The following is a 22,760-nucleotide window of genomic DNA, read 5'->3' on the forward strand; positions in this document are numbered from 1 at the left end:
GCAAAAGCAGGGGGAGGGAGTCCCCTCCAGGGCCAGCCCCTCCACCCCACCGCCTCTGCTAGAACCTGGACCCCAAAGGGGGGCTCGGGCTCTGCTCCGAAGCAACGTGCCCTCCTGAGCTCCCTGCCCCCGCCCATGATTGATCACAAGGTGGTTGGGGCCTGGGTTACCACCTCCAGACGCTGCACCACGTGACCCTTCCCTTTGGGGCTGGTTCTACAAGGGGGAAATGGGAGAATGACTGAGAGTGAATGATTCCGGAAGTCCTGGACCCTCCAGGTCTTTACTGAAAGTGAGTCAATGCAATCAGGGGAGACTGAGAGCTGGAGAGGGCGGCGGCCTGGGGAGCGCAGGAAGTAAAGGCCCTTCCCCTCCCCCAGCAGCCTGTGGGCCAGGCTTCCGCTGCCCCTCTTTCCAGGAGTAAAGAAGTGTGTCAGGAGGAAGCCGGGGGCTGGGCATCTCCGGCAGGGGCTGTCCCGGTGCCTTTCCGGGCCGGGGTCAAAGCTGCGCTCGTCACCACACCAAGATGTCTGATCAGAGCCCACCCGGACCAAAGCCCTCCTGGGGGCTCCGCAATTGTTCGGAGGCCCAGCCCCCACTTCCCGGCCGGAGAGCCAGTGAGCTGAATGGAAGGAAGCGCAGGGGCAGGGGCAGCGGCAGCGCCCTCAGGCTCCCGGCCCCTCCCCAGCACACAGCCCCAGGCTTTTAGCACAAACCCCCGCGGGCGCGTCCCCATGGTGCAGGGGCCGGGAGGCAGCAGAGCGCCCAGGTGCCAACAGCCCAGCCACGGTCCCGCGTGAGCAGGAAGGGGGCAAACAGCCGGCCGGCTTGGGAAACCTCAAGAGCCAAAGGAGGGGCCGGGCTGCGAGCCGCCCGCCACAGGGGGAGCAAGCCCCGCACCTGGGACCCCCAGAGCCCCGCTAGCGGCCGCTCGCTCCCAGAGCCCCAGGCAGGTCGGCCGCCTCCACTTGACACCTTGGCACGGGGGCACCTCCCGCAGTTTGAAGCGTGAGTCCTTGAACTTTCACGCTTTAAGGGACTGATGAGGAAAGATCCGCTCAGGGGGTCCGGGAGGGGCCGGACACTAACCACTGCGCCGTGCGGCCTCCCTGGCATTAGGAGGCCCGCTCTGGCCCCTCCCACGTTTCAGAACTTCCCTCTTCCCCCGGCTCTCGGGACCGCGGCCCGTCCCGGCTGCAGGAGGCGCTATCGGGACAGATGCTCCTGAAGATGGAGGCTCTGGGGGTTCTGCCGCAGGAGGTCGCCGCACCGGCCTGTGCCCAGGGCGCCAGTCTCGGCCGATGAGGGCGGCTTCCTCCTGGGAAATCACAGGCAGGCTCGTCCCCAGACGCCTGGGTCCAGCTCTCCTGGTGGGGCCCCGGCCGGGCAGCTCCCGCAGCTTGCCGTGGCCAACGTGCTGGGCCAGAGGTGGCCGGGACACAGGCCGGGACAGACGGCATCTGGTTTAACGTCTTCTCAAGCGGTCACACTGGCGCTGGGCACAGGCCCAAGGACTAGGCCCACAGAGCCAGGGGGCCGGGCGGCAGTCGCAGGGACCTTCAGCCTGGGTGCTGGGCGCGGACAAGCAGTAGCCCCACCCCCCGGGATGAGGGTCTGGGTGGCAGAGCCAGCAGGGCATCTCCCTGGCAGCCCCCCCAGAACGGCCCCAGCTTACAAGCTCACAGCGATGCTGCGGGGAAGGGTCTGCGCCACGCGGCCCAGGCAGTGTCGGGGGGATCCACTCCACCCCGAGCCAGGAGGGAAGGCCACCTCTGCAGCACCTCCGGGCCCAAGAGCGAGTGGGGGAGGGGAGGCGTGGGGGGGCGGCCGAGTCTGCTCGAGGAGCAGGACAAAGCCCGGATTACTCTGCAAGCGCCCAGACGGCGCCCTCGCCAGGCAGGGCCCGGCACCGAGAGCGCTGGGGTGGGCACATAGGGGTCGGGTGCTGGGAGAACATGGGGCGGCCGCTGGCACTGGGAGCGTGGCCCGTAAGGAGGGTGAGAGCGGCCTCGGAGCCTCCGGTGGACGATCGTCCAATGACCGCCGCCCGGGGGGAGACGGTGCCCGCGCCCGGGGGAGACTGTGCCCGCGCCCGGGGGAGAGACGGTGCCCGCGCCTGGGGGAGACGGTGCCCGCAGCCGCCCGGAGTCCGTCTCTCCCTCCTTTCCCAGCAAAGTCTGTTTTGTGACAGGGTTTGTTTGGCAAATAAAGTATTTTCTGGGAGAGGCTGTGTCCCACCTCCAGTGCCCGGCACGGCCCCCCGCCCGGCGGGCACCGAATCAAGGCGGGCTTTACAGAAACTCCCCGCGAGGGGCACAAACTGCTTCATTGGGGTCAGCCCAAAGCGCCAGAGCTCAGCGGGCGCCCTCTGTCCGGGCTCGGGCCGGGCGCGCTGCAGGCCGCCCCTCCCCCACAGCCGGGCCTTCCTGGCGGCCTTTGCTTCCAGGTGGAAGCCCCGCATCCCGCTGCCCAAGTCGGGCTTGGCAGACTCCTGAGGCTGCTGCGGGCACTGCCAGCTCCAGGGCACTCCAGATGGCAGGTCCGCCCGCGCTGGGGGCGCCCGAGGTGCCAGGCCAAAGCCCCGGCCCTCCGCCCGCGTGAGCGCTTGGAAGGCAAAGTATAAATGGGGGGCGGGGGCGGGGCTTGGCTTTTTCAGGGACAAAAATCATTTGGGGCGGAGAGTCCCCCTGCCGTCCGGAGGGCACACGGGAGACCCAAGAGAATTTCTAGAACACCCGGCGCTGGGAGCCAAGGCGCCCCCCCCCCCCCCCCCCCCCGCCCGCCCCCTTGGCCCAGATCTCCCCGCCCTCGTCCTCCCCCCCCCCCCCCCCCCCCCCGGGGCTGAGCTAAGGAGGGAGCCCGGGGCCTCCTTCTCCCTCCGTGACCCTGACCCCTGACAGACCCCCGGACATGAGCTGCTGACAAACTGCGGAGCCTCAGGGACCCACCCGGAGGGGGGAGGGGGGCTCCCCCCTCGCTGCTCCCTCTGGGACATGGGAACAAGGCCCGCTCACTGCTCCTGCGGCCCCCCCCCACGAAGGAAACCCCCCCCCACTAGCGTTGGGGCCGCGTGCCGGAGCGCCCTCCGAAGGGGAGTGCCTGAGGCCACCAAGGGGCGGGGCCTCTGACGGAGGAGGGGCCACACTCAGGCTCGCCCCAGGGCGCCCTCAGCGGGCCCAGGCACACACAGCACATTTACAGCCCATTCAGGCAGTGACACAGGCCCGGGAGGGTGGGGGTGGGGCGCGGATCTCTGCCTCAGTTTCCCGCAGGGTCCCCTCTGTCACTCACAGGTATCGGGGAGCGGGAGCGGCGCCTGCTCCGGACCAGAGGAGGCCGCGGGGGTCCCGGGGGACCCCAGAGCGCGGGGCGGGGCCATCTCGCGCACAAGTGGGCTCCAGGCCCCCCTCCCCCCCGCCAGGCGCTCCCAGTGGTCAATGCTCTTCCCCGCAGCCTGTAGGGGAACCCCCCCCCCCCCGGGGTGCAGCCTCTAAGGGGAGGCAGGTGCGGTCCGGGGCTGACCCTGCGCGCCTCCCTGTGGGCTCTGCACAGCCTGGGTGACTGGGGGGAGGGGGACCTGCCCTCAGCCCCGCCCCCCGGATGCCTCCTCGGCAGGTGAAGCCCCGCACGGATTAAGCGCCGCCTGCATGCCCAGAGTCAGCGGAGGGCGGCCCGGACAAAGACCCGGAAACGGGAGCGAGGGGCCCCGGACACAGAGCACTGTCCCCCCCCACCCCGGCTTTGGGGCTCGGCGCAGCAGGGGGCGCGCCCACGTGGAAGCACAACGCCCCTCCCCCTCTCCAAGTTTCAGGACCCCCTCCCATAAGTGTCCTAATGGGGGAAGGGGGAGACCCGAGCCGCCAGACGGTGCGAGATGACCCGCCCCCTCCCAGGCCCCGCCCCCGGCCCCTCCCCTCCCGCCCCTCCCCCCAGACTCACCCTCGGACAGCTCCAGCTCCAGCTCGGCCAGGCCCTCGCGCACGTCGGGCGGCAGCGCCCCGGCCTCCAGCCCCCCGCCGCCGCCGCCGCCGCCGCCCCCGCCGCGCTCCCGCTCCGCCATGGCCCGCACTCAGGCCTCCAGCTCCGCCACGCCCCGGACTCGGACCCGGAACCGGAGCCGGGCTCGGCCTCGGACGCGGCCTGAGAGTCGCGAGCCCGCGGAGGCGGAGCCGCCCTCGGAGCGCGCGCGCGCTCCCGGCCGGGAGGGGAGGAGAGGAGGAGGAAGCCGCGGCGCCGCCTAGTAACGCCGACGAGCGTCCCGCCCATTGGCCGGCCGCTCTCCGGGCCCCGCCCCCGGAGCCCTGCGGCGGAGGCCGCTCCCGACGGGCTGTGCGCGCTTGGGGCGGGGCGGGCTGCCTGGGCGCTGCCGGGAGTTGTAGTCCGCGTCCTTCCCGGCCGGCCTGAGGACAGAGGGACAGTCTGAGAGGAGACAGGGACAGGGCTCCCTCCCCCTCCCCATCCGGCTTCTCCGAGGCCCGCCCTCCGTCCGCCCCGCACGCGCTTCCTGCACCGAGCACTCCACGTGCGGCCGCCGCAGAGCGAGCCACACCCCCTCGGAGTGCCCGGCCTCGGTGGGGAAACTGAGGCCGGCGCCCCCCCTCCCTCCGCGAGAGGCGAGGGGCCGAAGCGGGGCCCTGCGCCAGCGCACTGATTGAGCGCCTACTGTGTACTGGGCAGGGACCCCGCCCTGAGGAGACCACTCCGGAGGGAGCGAGCCCCGGTGCCCAGAGGGAGAGGTCACGGGGTAACGAGGATGGGGGTGCAGCCCAGTGCACCCCAACATCATCCGCAGGAACCCCCCGGTGTCCCATTCCGCCCCTCACCAGGAGCTCAGCATCAGCCCCCCCAGTCTCGGGGAGCTGCGGGCGGGGCTCCCCCCAGCCCCCCAAACCCGCTCCCGGGTCCGGGATCTGTTTGCCCAACTTGGACTCCCGGGACAAACCAGCGCAGAGGCCTCGGGGGGAGGGAGCAGCCTCCCACCCAATCCCGGCTGTCCCGCACTCCTTTCCCAGAGCCCTGTGCGGCTCCCGTGGAGCACCTGCGTCCCCCTCCCCCAGAGCAGTGGGGGTCAGGCCGCCCCTGGGGTCACAACCGGCTCTGCCCCTGCTGTCCAGTGTGGAGGGGGCCGGAGGGCGGGACTCAGCTTCTTCCTCTAAAAGTGGCCTGGCCGGGCCTCCTGGGATGCCCTGCTTGCATCCTGATGGCCCCCGCAGGTGCCCAAGCCTGGCAGTCCCTGGTCCAGGTTTTTGGGGGGAGGGAGCAGGCAGTGTCTAGGGCTGGGGGGGGGGAGGGGCGTGGGCAAGGATTCCCAGAGTCCTGCAGCATCTGCTTCTGAGCCGAGGAACCCAAGCGGCCCGGGCCCCGTGAGCCCCAGGAAGGCCCCTGGAGTCCGGGTGCACCAGGCCAGGCCCACAGGCTTCCCACCCAACGCGTCTCCATGGTTCTGGCTGCCCGGGTCCCCTGCGGACCGGTCAGCTCCGGTCTGGTGCCCGCCAGGCCGGCTGTTTGGCTTGTGCCCCAGAATCCCTTCCACGGCCGTTATCCTTGTCCAGAAAACGAGGCACACAAAGCATCCTGGGTCCGGGCCCCTGGCCTGGGCGATGACCTCTCGCCGTTGGAACTCTCGGGCCCTCTGCGGGCCTGTGAGGGCTGTGCTGGAGATGCGTCTGGAAAAGGAGCCGCCCCCCCCCCCCAAGCTGGCGCCGCCCTGGGGGAATCCCTCCCCCACCCCAAAGAGGTTTCAGCTAAAAGTGCTGGGAAAGGCTCCGACCCTGCAGTCCTTGGGCCAGGGGGTGCAGGCTCACCATCAGGCTTCTCTAAGGCCATTTCCCCTGCCCAGGCTGCATCCCATTCGGATGCCGAGCAGAGGGCTTGAGCAGCAAGAAGTGCCTCTGGCCGTGGGGCGAAGAGGCCGGCTCAGCCGCCAGGGCCAAGCTCCACAGGAGATGCCAGAGGAGGGTCGCTGTGCCCGGGGAGCGGCTGACCTGGGACGGGCAGAGGGCAGGCCAGCCAGCGGGCCAGCTCAGGGACCTGCGGGATGGTGTTTGTGCGTGTGTAATAGTGCGGATGTGTCAGAACGTGACGTGTTTGCTGTAATCTTGCGTACTGGGCTGCATGTGTGGGCACGCTCAGGGCGGCGTGCATGCAGGTGCATCCAGGTGAAAGTTCGTGCACTTGTGTCAGTAAATGTGCATGTGAATCTGCTCCGTGGGCACTCACACGCACCCTCACCTCTGTGAGTGTGCCCAGTCCATCCAAAGCGACCAGAGCCAAGGGGCAGGCCGGGCCAAGGAGCCTTCCCAAGAGCCTGGGGGGTGGAGGAGCTCTGCCTGCAGCTTCTTTTGAGGGGCTCCAGGACCCCCGAGGAAGCCCCACACGTGCCCCCCCACAGTGGGGAGGCCCACCCGCCTGCCTGTTATTCTTTGTGAGGAAGGACGGCAACTCCAGACTCCGGCAGACTCCGGGCCTTTGGCCAAAGCTCGCTTTCCCCAGGTGGTCTCTTCTGGTTCCTGTGGAGCCCCATCCATTGGACCTGACCCCTGCCCTTTGAACTTTGCCTCCCTTGGATGGACCCAGTTATTGTCCCAGAGGCTCCATTGGAATGAGAACCCGCTGAAGGCAGAGACTGTTTCCTTTGTGTCCCCAGCTTTTCTAAGTGCTCAGAGGAGCCCGGGGACTCAACCAGCCCCTGGCTGGCCAGTCCGAGATGAGGAGGAAGTCTTTAGGAAAAGTCCCTTTACTGAGCCACGCTTCCCGGGACAAGAGGCCTGTGGCAGGCAGGTGACTGGGGCCTGAGACAGGGTGAGGGCCGGGCATCCAGGACGGCCACGGAGGGACGGGCTCAGCCTGGCACTCACCCCCCCCATCCACTGGCGAACCCGAATTTGGCCGGCCGAGAGAAAGAGACCCGTGTAAAAATAATGCTTTGCTTTTAATGACTTTTTACAAGGTGTCCCAACTATACACGAGAAAAATCCACAGCAGAGGACACGTGCTAGTTTACATTTCACTGGTGCCGCGGGAGCCACGGCGGGAGCCACAGCCAGGCGCGCGGTGCTCTCCAGGCTTACGCAACAATACAAGCTTTCCAGACACCGCACAGACTAGAACACTTTTTAATTCGCGGCATTCGGCTGATGTCATGAAAAAGATGCGCGAGCAGGGTCTTCCCACAATCCTGTGCGGTAGCACCAAGATGCTTTTTTTAAAAAAAGAGGTGGAGGAGGGGACAAGGGGCCCAGAAGGAGAGAGAAAACCTAAGAGCTCCCAGCTTCTGTGGCTTCCTCCCGGAGCCGCCCTCAGGGGCTCCCTTTTTTGGGCTTCTGGTGAGCAGGTTTTTTCGAAGTCAGTTCTGCTGCACACAAACCAAACACAGTCATGTTAGCGATTTCTCGGCCCTTTGTAAAAAGCCTAGGAAGTTGGGGGCCGCCTCCCCCAGCCCCCCAGACACAACCAGGCTCCGGGGCCCCTCCGAGGCCGACCTCGCTCCAGTTTATCACTTCAACTTGGTTTTACGGCTCCCAGCGACGACCTTCAAGTAACTTGGGGGGCAGGGGGCCCCGAGATGTTGAAGAACCAGACCTGCCCCCCCAAACTGCCATCTCACACACCAGTGCCTATTTCAAACAGGTCTATCAAGCTTGGGCGCTGGGCAGAGGAGAAAGGGGGGGCCCCCACTAACATTCGGGAGTGCTCGCCACCCTGCCAGAATGGCACCCTCCTACTCCCTCCCCATCAGTTCTGGGATCCACTTTACTCCATCCCAGGGGCCACTGCGCTTGGTGTGACTCTATGCGAGAAGGTGGAGAAGAAAGGGCCGCCGGCATTGCCAGCCTTCCCCCAGCCCTCTCTGCCCGTGTCCACGTCCCGGCACCGGGCAGCTCTCGCCCATCAGCGCCGGCCAAGACGCCATCTCCCCCTCCGAGGGCCGCGGCACTAACGGTTGTGGCCAAACCTGCACCTTTTGCTCCAGCGAGACAAGCGCCAGCTGGCCGCCTGGCCCCTCCGGGGCCGGGCTCGCCTTTCACATGCTTGGGCGCCGGGGGGCCCTTTCCGGCCTGGCGTGAGCGCGTGCCGGGATGGCTCCTACCTGGCTGGACACCCCCTAGTCTCTGCTGGATGACCTCCAGGTGGTGAATGTATTCTGTCAATGAGTGTTCGGGGTCCTGGGAGCTGTCATAGGCGTCTGCACTTGAACTCGGGGACGTGAGGGACCTGCAGAAAGACCAGAAAAAACGGTGAATTTCCCATCCCTGTGGGAGAGGAGGCCCAGTGCACCCAGGGGACAGGCCGGCTGGGGGGAGGCCATGCTGACCGGCGCCCACACCCATGGCGGGCCTCCTTAGCAGGAACCTCCCACGCCTTTGAAACCATCCCCTCTGGCCATTCTCTCTCACTTCATGGACTCACAAGGTGGCCCTCGGGCTTCGGGGAGCCCCAGAAGCTGGGTACGAATGGTCAGACGTCCCTAATGCGTCCCCCATCCTCGTGCCTGGCTCCCCGCGCCCCAAGCCCCCGTTCGGGAGGTGCTAAGCTCCACGGGGACACGGCCGCCCAAGCAAGGGGGCTCACTTTCTGCCCTGGGGAGAAGCTCTGTTGCCCTGGGGGAGGCTGAGCCTCTCGGGGCCGGGCCCTTGTTCAGAGGCGCTGCTGTTCACAGCCACGAGCAGAGGAGCCCAGATACCTGGGGACCCTCTCTCTCCCAATGGAACCCAGCCAATCTGCCGTAACGCAGGAGGGCGGGGGCTGGGGGTGGAGCTCTACCGCCAAGGGGAAAGGGGGACCCAGGAATGGCAGGGAAGCGGCCTGGACAGGCCCCCGGGACTCTGCAGGGCAGGCGGGCCAGGAACGTGGTCCTCCGGGGGCCCGGCTTGTGTCACACTCGTGAGCGCACACAAGTGAACACCCCCCTTGTGAAGGGCTCCTGCCAGAGGGGCACGGGAGAGCCACACGGTCACCGCCAGGTGCGCCCGGGAGGTGCCTGAGCTGTGGCGGGCAGAGCCAGTCTGGCTCAAGATAAACACTGCAAACAGACTTGGCAGCCGGGCAAATATCCTTCTCGTCGTGAGGGTCCCCAGGGCCCCCCCGCCCCACCCCACTAAGAACCCCAGGGCTCACCTGTCCCACATGCGGCAGGCAGGGGACGGGGACCGTCTCCCCTTCAGAGAGCTCAGGGGGAGGTCCTGCGTGGGAGGGGAGCTGGTGGTATCTGGGAGCGACGGCGATGACGACAGGGGCGGCTGCTGCCTTGAAATCTCAACAGCTTCTTCCGGGACTAGGAGACAGGCATTCCGGGTATCACCAACACAGGAAGACCAGACAGGTCTCCCCCCTCCCCCGGCCCCACTGACGACCCCCCAGAAGCCAGGGGGCTTCCTGTCAGGCCTGGCTCCAAGGCCTCTCCAGGCTCCCCGATGATGGGAATTGTGCAGCCAAAGGAAGGACCCTCCTTAAGGGGCTGGGCGGGTGGGCGGAGGGAGAGATGCCAGGGAACTGAGGGGCAGACCGCTCCAGCTGCCCGAGGAACCCCATGGCTGCCAGCTCCTGAGGGAAGGTTCCTAATGGCGGTCACAAGGCCGGGGAGAATGGACAATGGGATAGAACAACAAAAGCCCCCTCGGAGACTTCCCAGCTGTGGGACTCCGCCCAGCTCACTTCCCTGTCTCTGCCCTTTAAGTCTCTTCATCTGTAAAATGGGCACAATCATAACCACCATCAGCTTCTGGGCTGGTTGTGGCAAGGATCTGATTTCTAGGGCCACTCCTCCCCCCCTCAGGTGCTCTACCCGTGGGCACAGGAAGCTGCCAGAGCCTGTCCTGTGTGCCGTGCAAGGTCCCAGATCAGCAGAACTGCCCAAGGGTGGCTCTGGCGGAAAGAGGACTTGCACGCGAGGGTCCCTGATTGCCCACCCTTCAGCTGGGTAGTGTGGGAAGTGAGGAGGGTCTCCTTCCCTCCTGTGGGGGCACTTCCTGTGGGTGCTAAGGGCGGAGCCCAGAAGTCACTGGGGGCCCCCCTCCTGCAGCCCCCGAGCCACACTTGCCCCACGGGGGAAGGTGGCCGGAAGTCCCGGCGAGGAGCTCTGGGTGGAGGAGCCCCAGAGCAGAGTCTTTCCGGGGCTGCCGGAGCCCCGGATCGTGTATTTTGGCGCCTGAATTGATAGGGCTAAGTGCTCCTCCCACTTAGAGAAGTTTCAAAGTGCCCCCCGTCCCCGAGGCCCCCCGGCACAGCGGGGCCAGAAAGGAGAGGACGGTGGCAGGGACTGGTGGAAGACTGCCCCAACTCCACCAACAGGCAGGCAGTAGAGGGGTCAGAGGCCATCGCCGCTATAGGCCGGGTGGCCCAGAGCCTTCTAAGGGGAAGGCAGCATGACCAGGGTCTTCCTGGTTCCCCAAATGGATGGATCAAGCCTCAAGGCCCTGACTCGGGCCCCCCAAAGTGAACTCCCCAAGAACAATCCCTTACCCGAGTCGAGCTCGCCGCTCTGGACGAACGTCGCTCTGCGGTCGAGTTCTTGCCACTTCTTCACCAAGAAGCGTAACCTGTGGAGAGGGAGGGAAAGGCGAAAAGCTGGAAAAGCAAAGCACAGCCCCCGGGAGGCCCCGAGACCGCTTCTTCCTCATCTCGGGAGGGAAGGCAGGCCGCGAGCCGCGGGCTCTCCATCTCCCGACTCTAGCCGAGGCCCAACAGGGCAGCCCCGGAGGGTGCTCAGGGGAGCGGAGAGTCGGAGGCTCCTCCATCCTCCAGCTCCGAGAAGAGCTCCGGACCTGGCGTCTGCGGGAGCAGGGGCCGGCCTCGGCTAGGCCTAAAGCCTTCCCAGTGACTGACTCCACCCCACCGCCAACAGGAGCGAACGGGGAAGCGTTCTGAGCACATGGGACTGACTTGTCTCTAAAAAACAAAAATCGATCCATCCCCAGCCCCAGGGGGCGAGCGGATCATGTGTCTGGCCCGTCCGGATGGCAGGGGATGCTGCCCAAGCTCTCTCTGGGGGGAGACTCTCCTAAGATGGAGGGGACGGGGCGTCCACTCCCCAGATGTTAACGGGAGATGGGGCTCAGTCTAGCTGGACCGCACAGTGGTAACGAATGTGGGCACCAGGTCTGCACTTCCCTCTGAGGCAATGGGGAGAATGGGCCGGCTCGGGGAAAGATGGGGGTGAAAGACCAGGAGGCTGCAGCAGCCGAGGGGGTGGCCGTGTGAGGGGAGACGAGAGGCTGGACGCAAGCGCCCGATTGGCACGGGGGGGGGGGGGGGGCGAGGCCCCTGGGCATAACCAGGCTGGTACAGAGGCCAGGAAGATGGGGGGGACTTTGGCAGACACGGGGAGGCTCTGAGGACAGAACGGGCTCTGCCATGGGGGCTCATTATGTGCCAGCCCAGGCTTGTCTCCACAGGAGGCGGCGGCCAGGAAGGGCTCCCAACACCAGTCACCTACGGGAGCTTCCTCAGGAAGCAGGCTGGCGAAGGAGGGACGCAAGGGCAAGTGGGAAGAGATCCTGGGATGTGCACACACACACAGCTGAGAGGAGCCCAGATCCCTCTGAGGACAGGGCTGGTTGGAGGCGGCACAGAGGCAGCAAGGCGCCATCCCCAGTGGCGGACACTGGCATTTACCTTAAGATGGCGATGACCACCCTGACTGCGGTCCGGAACTTGGTAAAGGGGCGAGATGGAAAAGCCCGCTTGTCCATCTTGGAGGGGAAGACCCCCAGATGTGCGATCATGGAGAGGGTTTCTTGCTCGGAATCCTGAAAGCCCCCGATCAGCAGCAGGAGGTACCTCTTTTGGTAAATCAAGGCCTTTCGGAACCTCTCTGCGCGTAGAAAATGCAGGTAGAGCTTTTCCATCTTGGGGGGGAAAACAGAGAGCAGAGCGTAAGCTTTCGCTGGGGCCGCTGACGACGAGCTCTGGCGGTTCCCGCGGTTCCGCCGCGTCGTTGGCCCGTGCTCCTCGCCTGGGCTCCCATCTCTGGAGAAGCCCCGAGAGCAACAGCCAAGCCTGACCAAGCTCTGCAAGCAACCAAAAGGTGCGCTCGTGAGCCCTCTCCCTGAGGTCCTCCCGCGCGGCGCCGCCGCTCCCTTACCCTGATGCGGCAGGTGCTCCCGCCGTGAGTGCTCTCGCCCTTAAACGCGGCTTTCACCATCCCGGCCTCGCCGTGCCTCGAGCCCTGCAGGGCCATTTTCTGTTGCTTCCAGGCGGCCTTGTCGGCTTTCTGCAGCGTGCCGATCCGGTCCACGTATTTATACTTCCAAGAGAAAGGACCAACGTTAAGGTGACCCCTTCTTGGCCAGGGGACGGACGTTCCGGCCCCCAGGAGCCACAGCTGAGGATCCTCCCTGACAGCGGCACCCAGAGAGAGTCCCGCTGGCTATTTTGGAAAGAAGCCCAAGCGGGGACTCCTTATACTACTCCCAAGTCAACGTGGCAACTTCTACTTCCCAGGGCTAAGTCCTGGGCGAGACCTGGCTCAAAGATGGCTCTCTGGAGCTCCTTTTGGACCGGTCGGCTGCCAAGTTCGACGCCAGCCCCAAGCCAAGGAAAGTGCCTGGAGATGGCGGGCACCCACCCACCCATGGGCCAACTGGGGAATCTGTGGTGAAAAGCAGCTGGGTCCCTTGGCCCTCTTCTCTCCCTCCCTATTTCTGTGCCCACTCCTGCCCTGGCGCCTTAGCGAGGGGTCCCGTCTGGGTTGCCTCCAGCGCTCCCGTGGCCAGACCCGGGGCTGGCCAGCTCCCCCCACAGCTGGGAATCGTGACTCACGATGTGCCCGCAGCCCTTCTGCAGATGGTGCTTGAGCGTCTTCTCCAGCTTGGAGACGGTCCTGCAGAGCTCCACCTTCTCCTGGGTCATGGTGCTCAAGGCTTTGGTGAGGGAGCCATTTTCCTTCAGCAGCACATCGATGAGACTGATCTGGGCCTGGGTGCTTTTTTTCTAGAGAAAACCAAGGACGAGATGGACCGTCTGAGGTCGGGAGAGCTGCAGCAAGGCCAAGCCCTCCTCCCCGGGGCACAGGGGACGGGAGGGGCGCCCGGGACAGGGGCGCTGACAATGGCCGAGTCAGGGATGCCGAGCCTGCCTGGGACCGGTCCTGGGGGGGGGGGCTTCTTCCCACCTTTCCTCTTCTTTGCAAGAGGCCTCTCCAGGCCCTTCCAGCCCTAGCTCTGGGGCCCTGGGGTTTCCTGGCAGAGGAAAGGTCCCGGAGAAGGGGTCTCTGGCCTCTCTCTTGGCCTTGTTCCTCCTCCTCCCCCTCCTAGTGGGGAGGAATGATCGAGGACACAAGGGAGCTACCCTCAGCGACCCACTGGCCACCCTCCCTGAGTGGGCTTTGGCTTGAGATTCTCTGCCCCAAGGGCAGCTTTGGGGATCCGAGGTACAAGGCAGGACCTGGGGTGACATGGGAGAACGGGTTTTCCTCCAGAGAAGATCGGAAAGAAAAACTGCAGTAACAAAACGTACTGGTTCAAAGTCTTCGGTTTTTCCTGCGCTCTGTCAGCTCGGACACTAGCGACTTTCTTTTAAGTCGGGGCCGGGAGAAAAGCCCGTGGTGATAAGAGGCAAGGAAAGGGTGAAAGATGGCCTCCTCTCCCATGGCCCAGAATGCCTTTCCCCGAATCCCAGAATGCCAATGTCTCGGCAACGTGCCAGAGCCCCTGCGGCTGATGGGGACGAGCTCCCGATCAGCGCCCTCGCAGCGAGCCCGACAACATGGAGCCCCCAGAAACGGGCAGCCCCCAAGCCAGCAGCAGGAGCCCACTCGAAGCTGCCCGGGGTAGCTCTGGGAGCTGCGCTTGACCCTCAAGAAGGGCGCAGAAGCGAATAGACATTCCAAAGTGGCCCCTGCCAGTCCCCACCCTCCCCTTCCCGACAGAAGCGCCTCCCCAGCCCCGAAGACGGAAGCTCCCGCTGAGCAGAGAGAGGCGTGCAGGGACCTACATTGAGGGTGCCAGGTTTGTGTTTCTGCCCCAACCACGTGACTACCGGCAGCGGTTCCACGGCAGCCACGTCTTCCTCCTACAAGAGAAGGGAAGGTAAAAAGGCCGAGGAGCAGCTCTCCACTCTCCGGGGTCCGTGGGCGACACGGCTTCGACAAAGCGAGGAAAGCGGAAAATCCTCCCCAGGCTCAAGGGCCCGTGGGCCAATTGTGCGCAACACGGGGAAGAAGACCCATAGAACGCGCGGCGAAACCGCAACAGAGAAAGGAAGGAGGCCTTTCCCCCAAAAGCCTCCTGGGACCTTTGGGGCAGGAGAAAGGGCGCGCGGCCTTCGCACCGAGAGGCAAGTGGCTGGCTCCTTGCTGACGGCCTCGAGGCAAAAGCTGGGCCAAGGAAGGGGGACCCAAGGGGCCCCACTAACCACTGCCCATGGGGCCACGTTTGGCAAGGGAGCAGCTGGTCAAGAAGATGCGGTCTGAGGATGGGTTTTCTATACAAGAACAAGAGGCTCCCGGCCAGAGAGGCCGAATGTCAAGCAACGGCTGGGAAGACGGTTTTTTGCAGATGTTCTTGCAAGTTTAATCAAAAGGACTTTCAAAGGGAAAAGGTTGGGCAGGAAACCCCCCCAAGAGAGGGAGTAACACTAAAGAGAGACAGAAGAGACCACCATTAAGTGGCAGCCCTGGCAGACACAGAGCTGGGCAGCTGAGCCAGAAGGGGATGAGCGGGGCTCAACAGGCTCACAAAGGCTTGGGGGACGGGAGGCAGTTTGGGTACTCCTTTCTCCAAAGAAAAGGATAGGTGAGAAGAGAAGGAGAGAGCAGCAGTGGATCCAGGAATCTGAGGGGGAAGGGCCTGATAGAAATAGGGCAAAAAAAAAAAAAAATCAGGATCGAAAGGAAACATATCCCAAACCTGGCACCGACATATACCAGAGGAACAATGCAGAAAGCTCCGGAAGCCAGCCAGCTTCTGGAGCTCTTATTTTATCAAAAATGAGGGCGGATAAAACTGGCTTGGTCGGGGCAGCGGAAAGGCAGGGCTCGGCTGAGGCCTCCCCGTCACCCTCCAAACTCCTTTAAAAATAACACCTCAAAACAAACTCGCAAGTGGCAGAACCCACAAAGAGGACAGAGGAAAATCGGTTTCCAGCCCAAGACAACTTAGATACTGGCAGGAAAGGGCTGTTGCACTAGGCCAGAGGTGAGCACAGGCCCTGCCCCAACAGGCCCGCAGTCTCGGGAGCGACCGAGCCAGCAACAGCTCTTTCCAGAGCGCTCAGGCCAGAGGCCGTAAAAGGGTCAGCTAACTGAGACTACAGGGGCCCCTCTGCAGGACTGTTACGTTGGCCATAGGCCGGTCTGGATCACAGCCCCAGACAGGAAGCACCAGCCAAAGCATCCCTCCAACACATTCAGCATTACCTCTCCCTGTCACCTTGGACAGTCTGAGAAGTGTTAGGGGCACCTCGGAGACGTCCTAATTTGCATTTTTCTAATCAATAGTGATTTAGAGCATTTTTTCAGATGGCTAGAAATGGCTTTAATTTTTTCATTCACAAGCTGTCTCTTCATATCTCTTGACCATCTATGGGCAGGGGAATAATCTGCATTCTTACAAACTCGAGTCACTTCTCTATTTTAGAAATAAGGCCTTTTTCAGAAACATTGGCTGTGAAATTTTGTTCCCGGCTTTCTGCTTCCCTCCGAATCTTGGCTGCATTGATTTTGTTTGTGCAAAGAATTTTAATTTAATGTAATTATAATCAAAATTAGCCATTTTGCATGTCCTCTTGTTCTTCTCTGGCCATAAATCCACAGATTTGACAGCTGGACTATCCCTTGCTCTACTGATCTGCTTATAGTATCATGGAACCAATTCAACTTTATCTCATAGAGGCTGTTGGATGTTGTGGACACCTAATTTCCACCAAACTATTTTCCCAGTCATTTTTTGTGAAATAGTGAGTTCTGTAGTCATTCTTTAAAAGGTACAAGAAGCAATAGGGTAAAGTCTTTCTGGACTTAACTGTCCTCCCTAAGAAGGAACAAGTGGTTGGGATGGAAACAATGGGAAATAGTATGGGGCTAGACCCCAACCACCATGTTGTGAAAAAGGGGAGGAAGACCAGGCAGGGTCTGATGTGAACCTGGGGTTCAAGAAGGGCAGATTTCTGAATCTCGTTCAGAGGAAAGCGAGAGAAACTACCCCACGGCCTCAAATTCTACAGGGACATCCTGGCAAGAAGGGAAGGAAAATGCCGAAGGGCTAAAATTCCGGTACCGTCTCATGCATAATCAGGAGCTAGATGAGCCTAAGATTCCTCCACCAGACTGGTAAAAACCCAGTTGGCTGCGAGAAAGGGAAAGTGGAGAATGAATGCCAGAGTGTGGCAGAGCCCTGCAGGACTCAATGGCAGCTGTGGCTGAAGAGGAAAAGGGACCCCACAAGGGAGAGGACAAGGGAGGGAGGGAGGGATTTTAGAGGACAAAAGATCCAAAAGGCAGAACTCGCTGCTCATCCTTCCTGGATCTGGCTTTGGTTTTCTCTGCCAAGGAAAATGGCCTTTGGTGTAGAAAACATGGAATAAAATGGCCAAGGTCAGGAAGGAGATAAGAAGAGGAGGACATCTATTACTCCATGATGAAGCCAAGTCACCAGGCCAGCGGAAGTCACTGGTGAGCTTCCATCAGGGACCTTTGAGTAACGTGCGCATGTACACACGCGCACACACGCACACGCGCGCACACACACACACAAGCACACTCACACACACACAACCACACACAAAGACATACTCATGCACACACACACACACTCACACACACTCATATACACACACTCACATACTCGTGCACACGTGTATACAAGCACACACACACACACACATACACTAAGGTTGACAGCTGAAGAAACTGACAAACTTTCTCTTTCTCAATACAGGATGATCTTCAGGAAGATCGGAGTCATCGAACCTTAAAACTGCACAGAGGCTTCTGGGCCAATCTGCACGTCTCCAAGCAATCGGTCCCCGACAGTTTGGAAGGAGGCCCTGACGTGACATAAAGGGGGGGAGGTGGGTCACTAGCAGAGGTGCGGGCCCAGGAGGGGGCACACCGCCAGGACCAGCAGGGTCACAGAGTTGCGGGGAAGCCCGTGGCCGTGAAGAGCTGAAATGCCGCCTGGGAGGAGAGGGGGCAGAGTGGTGACGAGGCTGGTCCCGGAGAAGTGCTGTGGGGGAAGAGCCTGGAAGCAAGGAGCCCGAGGGAGAGGTCACGGCCATGATGTGGGGGACAGCTGAGAAGCAGCCACCAGAGCCAAGACAGAGGCCAGAGCAGCAGCCTGACGGCAGCTTGAAAAACCCAGGTTGCCAGTCTATCCAAACCCCCAGCAGTTTGGGAAGAGAGGGACGGGGGGAGTCAGGGGGCCACGTGGAGATGCAGCTTTCTCCGGGGCTCCTGCGGGCCAGCAGGGACGCTAGAGCTCAAAGCTCCGGGGCGAGACTGGGCTGGAAGCGGTGACTGGGAGCCATTGTTGAGATGATGGGGGCAACAAGACAGCACAGAGCCCCCCCAACCAAAAATTAAACTTGAAATACAAAAATTAAAAGGAGAAATCAATAATATTGAAAGTAAAAAAACTATTGAATTAATAAATAAAACCAAGAGTTGGTTTTATGAAAAAGCCAATAAAATAGATAAACCTTTGGTAAATTTGATCAGAAAAAAGAAAGAGGAAAATCAAATTGTTAGTCTTACAAATGAAAAGGGGGATCTTTCCACCAATGAAGAGGAAATTAGAGAAATAATAAGGAGTTACTTTGCCCAACTTTATGCCAATAAATTTGATAACTTAAGTGAAATGGATGACTTCCTCCAAAAATATAGGCTCCCGAGATTAACAGAGGAGGAGATAAAGTGCTTAAATAGTCCCATTTCAGAAAAAGAAATAGAACAAGCTATTAATCAACTCCCCAAGAAAAAATCCCCAGGGCCAGATGGATTCACATGTGAATTCTACCAAACATTTAAAGAACAATTAGCCCCAATGTTATATAAATTATTTGAAAAAATAGGGGATGAAGGAGTCCTACCAAATTCCTTTTATGACACAGACATGGTACTGATACCTAAACCAGGTAGATCGAAAACTGAGAAAGAAAATTATAGACCAATCTCCTTAATGAATATTGATGCTAAAATCTTAAATAAGATATTAGCAAAAGACTTCAGAAAATCATCCCCAGGATAATACACTATGATCAAGTAGGATTCATACCAGGAATGCAGGGCTGGTTTAATATTAGGAAAACTATTAATATAATTGACCATATTAATAATCAAATTAATAAGAACCATATGATCATCTCAATAGATGCAGAAAAAGCATTTGACAAAATCCAACATCCATTCCTACTAAAAACTCTTGAGAGTATAGGAATAAATGGATTATTCCTTAGAATAATCAGGAGTATATATTTAAGACCTTCAGTAAGCATAATATGCGATAGAAATAAACTGCAACCTTTCCCAGTAAGATCAGGAGTGAAACAAGGTTGCCCACTATCACCATTACTATTCAATTTAGTACTAGAAACGCTAGCCTCGGCAATAAGAGCCGAGAAAGAGATTCAAGGAATTAGAGTAGGAAATGAGGAAATCAAACTATCACTTTTCGCAGATGACATGATGGTATACTTAGAGAACCCCAAAGACTCTGCTAAAAAGCTACTAGAAATAATTCAGAATTTTAGCAAAGTGGCAGGATACAAAATAAATCCACATAAATCCTCGGCATTTTTATATATCACTAACAAAATGCAACAGCAAGAGATACAAAGAGAAATTCCATTCCAAACAAATGTTGAGAGTATAAAATATTTGGGAATCCATCTACCAAAGAAAAGTCAGGAATTATATGAGAAAAATTACAAAACACTTGCCACAAAAATAAAGTCAGATTTAAATAATTGGAAAGACATTCAGTGCTCTTGGATAGGCCGAGCGAATATAATAAAGATGACAATACTCCCCAAACTAATCTATTTATTTAGTGCTATACCAATCAGAGTCCCAAGAAACTATTTCAATGACCTAGAAAAAATAACAACAAAATTCATATGGAAGAATAAAAGGTCGAGAATTGCAAGGGAACTAATGAAAAAAAACTCAGAGGAAGGTGGTCTAAGTGTACCTGATCTAAAGCTATATTATATAGCAGCAGTCACCAAAACCATTTGGTATTGGCTACGAAATAGACCGGTAGATCAGTGGAACAGATTAGATACAAAGGACAAAAAAGGGTACATCTATAGCAATCTAATCTTTGACAAACCCAAAGATTCCAACATTAGGGATAAAAATTCATTATTCGGAAAAAACTGTTGGGAAAACTGGAAATTGGTATGGCAGAAATTAGATATGGATCCACACTTAACACCATATACCAAGATAAGATCAAAATGGGTCCATGATTTAGGCATAAAGAGGGAGATCATAAATAGATTAGAGGAACAGAGGATAATCTACCTCTCAGACTTGTGGAGGAGGAAGGAATTTATGACCAGAGGAGAACTAGAGATCATTATTGATCACAAAATAGAAGATTTTGATTACATCAAACTAAAAAGTTTCTGTACAAATAATACTAATGCAAACAAGATTAGAAGGGAAGTAACAAATTGGGAAAATATTTTTAAAAACAAAGGTTCTGACAAAGGTCTCATTTCCAAAATATATAGAGAACTGACCCTAATTTATAAGAAACCGAACCATTCTCCAATTGATAAATGGTCAAAGGATATGAACAGACAATTCTCAGAGGAAGAAATTGAAACTATATCCACTCACATGAAAGAGTGTTCCAAATCACTACTGATCAGAGAAATGCAAATTAAGACCACTCTGAGATACCACTACACACCTGTCAGATTGGCTAAGATGACAGGAACAAATAATGACAAATGTTGGAGGGGATGTGGGGAAATTGGGACACTAATACATTGCTGGTGGAGTTGTGAAAGAATCCAGCCATTCTGGAGAGCAATCTGGAATTATGCCCAAAAAGTTATCAAACTGTGCATACCCTTTGACCCAGCAGCGCTACTACTGGGATTATATCCCAAAGAAATACTAAAGAGCGGAAAGAGACATATATGTGCCAAAATGTTTGTGGCAGCTCTTTTTGTTGTAGCTAGAAACTGGAGGATGAATGGATGTCCATCCATTGGAGAATGGTTGGGTAAATTGTGGTATATGAAGGTTATGGAATATTATTGCTCTGTAAGAAATGACCAGCAGGAGGAATACAGAGAGGCTTGCAGAGACTTAAATCAGCTGTTGCTGAGTGAAATGAGCAGAGCCAGGAGATCATTAGACACTTCAACAATGATACTGTATAAGGATGTATTCTGATGGAAGTGGAAATCTTCAACATAAAGAAGATCCAACTCACTTCCAGTTGATCAATGATGGACAGAGGTAGCTGCACCCAGAGAAGAAACACTGGGAGGGGAATGTAAATTGTGAGCACTAATATCTGTCTGCCCAGGTTACATGTACCTTCGGAAGCTAATACTTAATGTGCCACAAGAAAATGGGATTTACACACATATATTGTATTTAGGTTATATTGTAACACATGTAAAATGTATGGGATTGCCTGTCATCGGGGGGAGGGAGTGGAGGGAGGGAAGGGAGAATTTGGAAAAATGAATACAAGGGATAATATTATAAAAAAATATATTAAAAAAAAAAAAAAAAAAAAAAAAAAACACAGCACAGAGCCCAGCACAAAGCCCCGAGGACAGAGGCTGGGGAAGCCCCAGGTTTGGGGCACTGCCAACATGGAGGTGAATGAAGGAAAGCAGGAGGGGGAGGGTCAGGTGCATCCAGCAGGAGATTACAACAAGTAGCTCGAGCAGGATGAGAAGCGAGAAAAGCCCCTCTTACTCGCTCTTCATCACGGAGCGCTCCGTGATGACGGTCCCAGGAGAAGCACCAAGCAGGGAGTCACAGCCCCGCTAAGGACGGAAGTTCAGGGGTCAAGTGACCAGCCCTTCTGGGGAGCACAGCCCGAGCTCGAGGCCGGCTCCTTCAGAGCAGGCCTCAGTGGGTGCCGGAGTCGAGCTCTGACATTGAAATCAAAGAAAGAATCAGTCTTCTCCTCAGACCCACAAGTGCGAGATGGAGGAGATCCCCAGAGTCCTTTGGCCCCCCCCAGAGGCCAGACCCGCCTCCCTGCTCATGCTGCCTGCGGAGGGGCCCGTACCACACACTGTATAGATCTGTGAACAGTGCAACCATATCAGAAAGTTGGAATTATGCCCCAAAAGCTGCTCGACCGTGAGGGTGCCCTGCGGGCATCGATCTGCTTCCATCATGCGTACGCCACAAGAAATCTGAGGCCTTTGCCCCAACGGGATGGCAGTCATCCCGAAAAAGAGCTCTGTTAATTTTTAAAAACAAGAGCAGTGGGAAACGGCCCCGTTGTGACACGCTGGACATCACTTCCTGAAAAAGTCACGGAATCATCCACAACCCTCCTCAACTGCCAGACTTGGCGCAAGAAGTGAGCAAAGGTCTGAGAGGAGCGACGGAAGTCGAGCGTCTGACCCCGAGGATGGGTGACAGCAACAAGGGACAAATCACAAGTGGACAGGGCAGAACTGTGGACAAGTCTACTTGAAACAAGGCGTTAATGCAGTGGAGTAAGATAAGGATTCTCTAGCTTGCATGTACTTAATACTGAGTCTAGTCCTCCGGTGCCGTGATTAGAGTACCTAAGAGCCACCAGGCCTGGGAGAGACCATGTTCCGTGCCCCCCATGCTGGTGGCTCTCCTGCCTCCTGCACTTGGGAGAGACTGGCTCAGACTGGGAGACTGAAGGAGATAAAAAAGACTTCGGACTTTATCCCCGACTATTTTCTTGGTGATTATTCTGCTGAAAGTAAGGCTGGTCCAAAAGGACATAACACAGGAGGTCAAAGCCAAACCACGGGCCGCTGAAAACGTGTCTTCCCGTAATTCACTTTTGTCTCCAAAGCAAGCGGGCACTGTCAGAGCGCCACGGACACGGCTTTCCCGGGATGAAGCCCGAGGATGTGCCCGAGTCTGTGATCCCGGGCAAGGACCGCCCCCCATCCCTCTGGGGGCCTCGCGCGTGAGGTCCAAGGTGCCAACTTACCTGAGGGAGGCTCGGCATTAATTCTGACTTCAACTCCTCCAAGGTGAGCAGCAAGGACGTCACGGCCTTTTCGTTTGAGGACGTCCAGTCGCTGATCGTCCTGTAGGAGAAGCGGATGGCGAACAATGTGAGCTGGCGGTGGCCGCCCTCCCCAGAACGCGTCTTCCCGGAGCTCGGTGTGCCGGGGGGAGGGAGGTGGGCTCCGTCAGGCTTACAGGAGAGGCCTTTTCAGGGGACGATTGAGATAGAAAAGGCCGCCAGAAGCCATGAAAAGAACAATGAGAAGGGAGACCCCAGACTGTGGCGGCCTGGGGGCTGTGGGGCACAGCCCCGGAGGGAGGCTCCAGGCTGGACTCTCAGCTCGGCGGACGGCCTCGGCCTCGCCGCAACGTTCCCCGCAGCACGTGCCACGGTAACAACAGCTGCTTTGTCGTCCCAGTCCTTTCATTCATTCACTGAGCACCGGGTGGTCACTGGCTTTTAGAGCACAGTAATCAAGGCGGGGTGGGGGGAGGGAGAGGGGCTAACACCCCAGCTCCCTGCCCCGGCCCAGCGGGGACATTGGCCGCAGTATCCGGCCCAGCGAGGACACTGGCCGCAGCATCCGTCCTGAGCGCAGCCCCTAGGTCGCCCGAGCAGGAGGAG

At 58.6% G+C, this 22,760-nt stretch overlaps 2 protein-coding genes across 14 annotated transcripts in view; both read right to left on the reverse strand.

The window, feature by feature from the left end:
- Positions 1 to 4,176, reverse strand: part of DIP2A (disco interacting protein 2 homolog A) — a 55,978-nt gene extending 51,802 nt beyond the window's left edge. For all 3 annotated transcript variants that reach the window (XM_074264473.1, XM_074264472.1, XM_074264471.1), the window contains exon 1: positions 3,940 to 4,176. In XM_074264473.1, the coding sequence (XP_074120574.1) occupies positions 3,940 to 4,060 (121 nt within the window). In that variant the 5' untranslated portion in view covers positions 4,061 to 4,176. The remainder of the gene's footprint in view (positions 1 to 3,939) is intronic.
- Positions 4,177 to 6,912: 2,736 nt separating this feature from the next.
- PCNT (pericentrin) overlaps positions 6,913 to 22,760 on the reverse strand; it is a 94,460-nt gene continuing 78,612 nt past the window's right edge. For 5 of the 11 annotated variants that reach the window (XM_074264478.1, XM_074264477.1, XM_074264480.1 and 2 more), the window contains 8 exons: positions 22,116 to 22,215; positions 13,933 to 14,010; positions 12,760 to 12,930; positions 12,083 to 12,244; positions 11,614 to 11,846; positions 10,462 to 10,538; positions 9,118 to 9,274; positions 6,913 to 8,214 (listed from right to left, as the gene is read on the reverse strand). In XM_074264478.1, the coding sequence (XP_074120579.1) occupies positions 7,677 to 8,214; positions 9,118 to 9,274; positions 10,462 to 10,538; positions 11,614 to 11,846; positions 12,083 to 12,244; positions 12,760 to 12,930; positions 13,933 to 14,010; positions 22,116 to 22,215 (1,516 nt within the window). In that variant the 3' untranslated portion in view covers positions 6,913 to 7,676. Of the gene's footprint in view, positions 8,215 to 9,117; positions 9,275 to 10,461; positions 10,539 to 11,613; positions 11,847 to 12,082; positions 12,245 to 12,759; positions 12,931 to 13,111; positions 13,512 to 13,932; positions 14,011 to 22,115; positions 22,216 to 22,760 lie in introns of those variants that run through there. The other 6 variants (XM_074264483.1, XM_074264482.1, XM_074264485.1 and 3 more) reach the window with 6 other exon arrangements.

This window comes from Sminthopsis crassicaudata, chromosome 4, assembly GCF_048593235.1.
Source record: "Sminthopsis crassicaudata isolate SCR6 chromosome 4, ASM4859323v1, whole genome shotgun sequence".
Classification (NCBI taxonomy): Eukaryota; Metazoa; Chordata; class Mammalia; order Dasyuromorphia; family Dasyuridae; genus Sminthopsis; species Sminthopsis crassicaudata.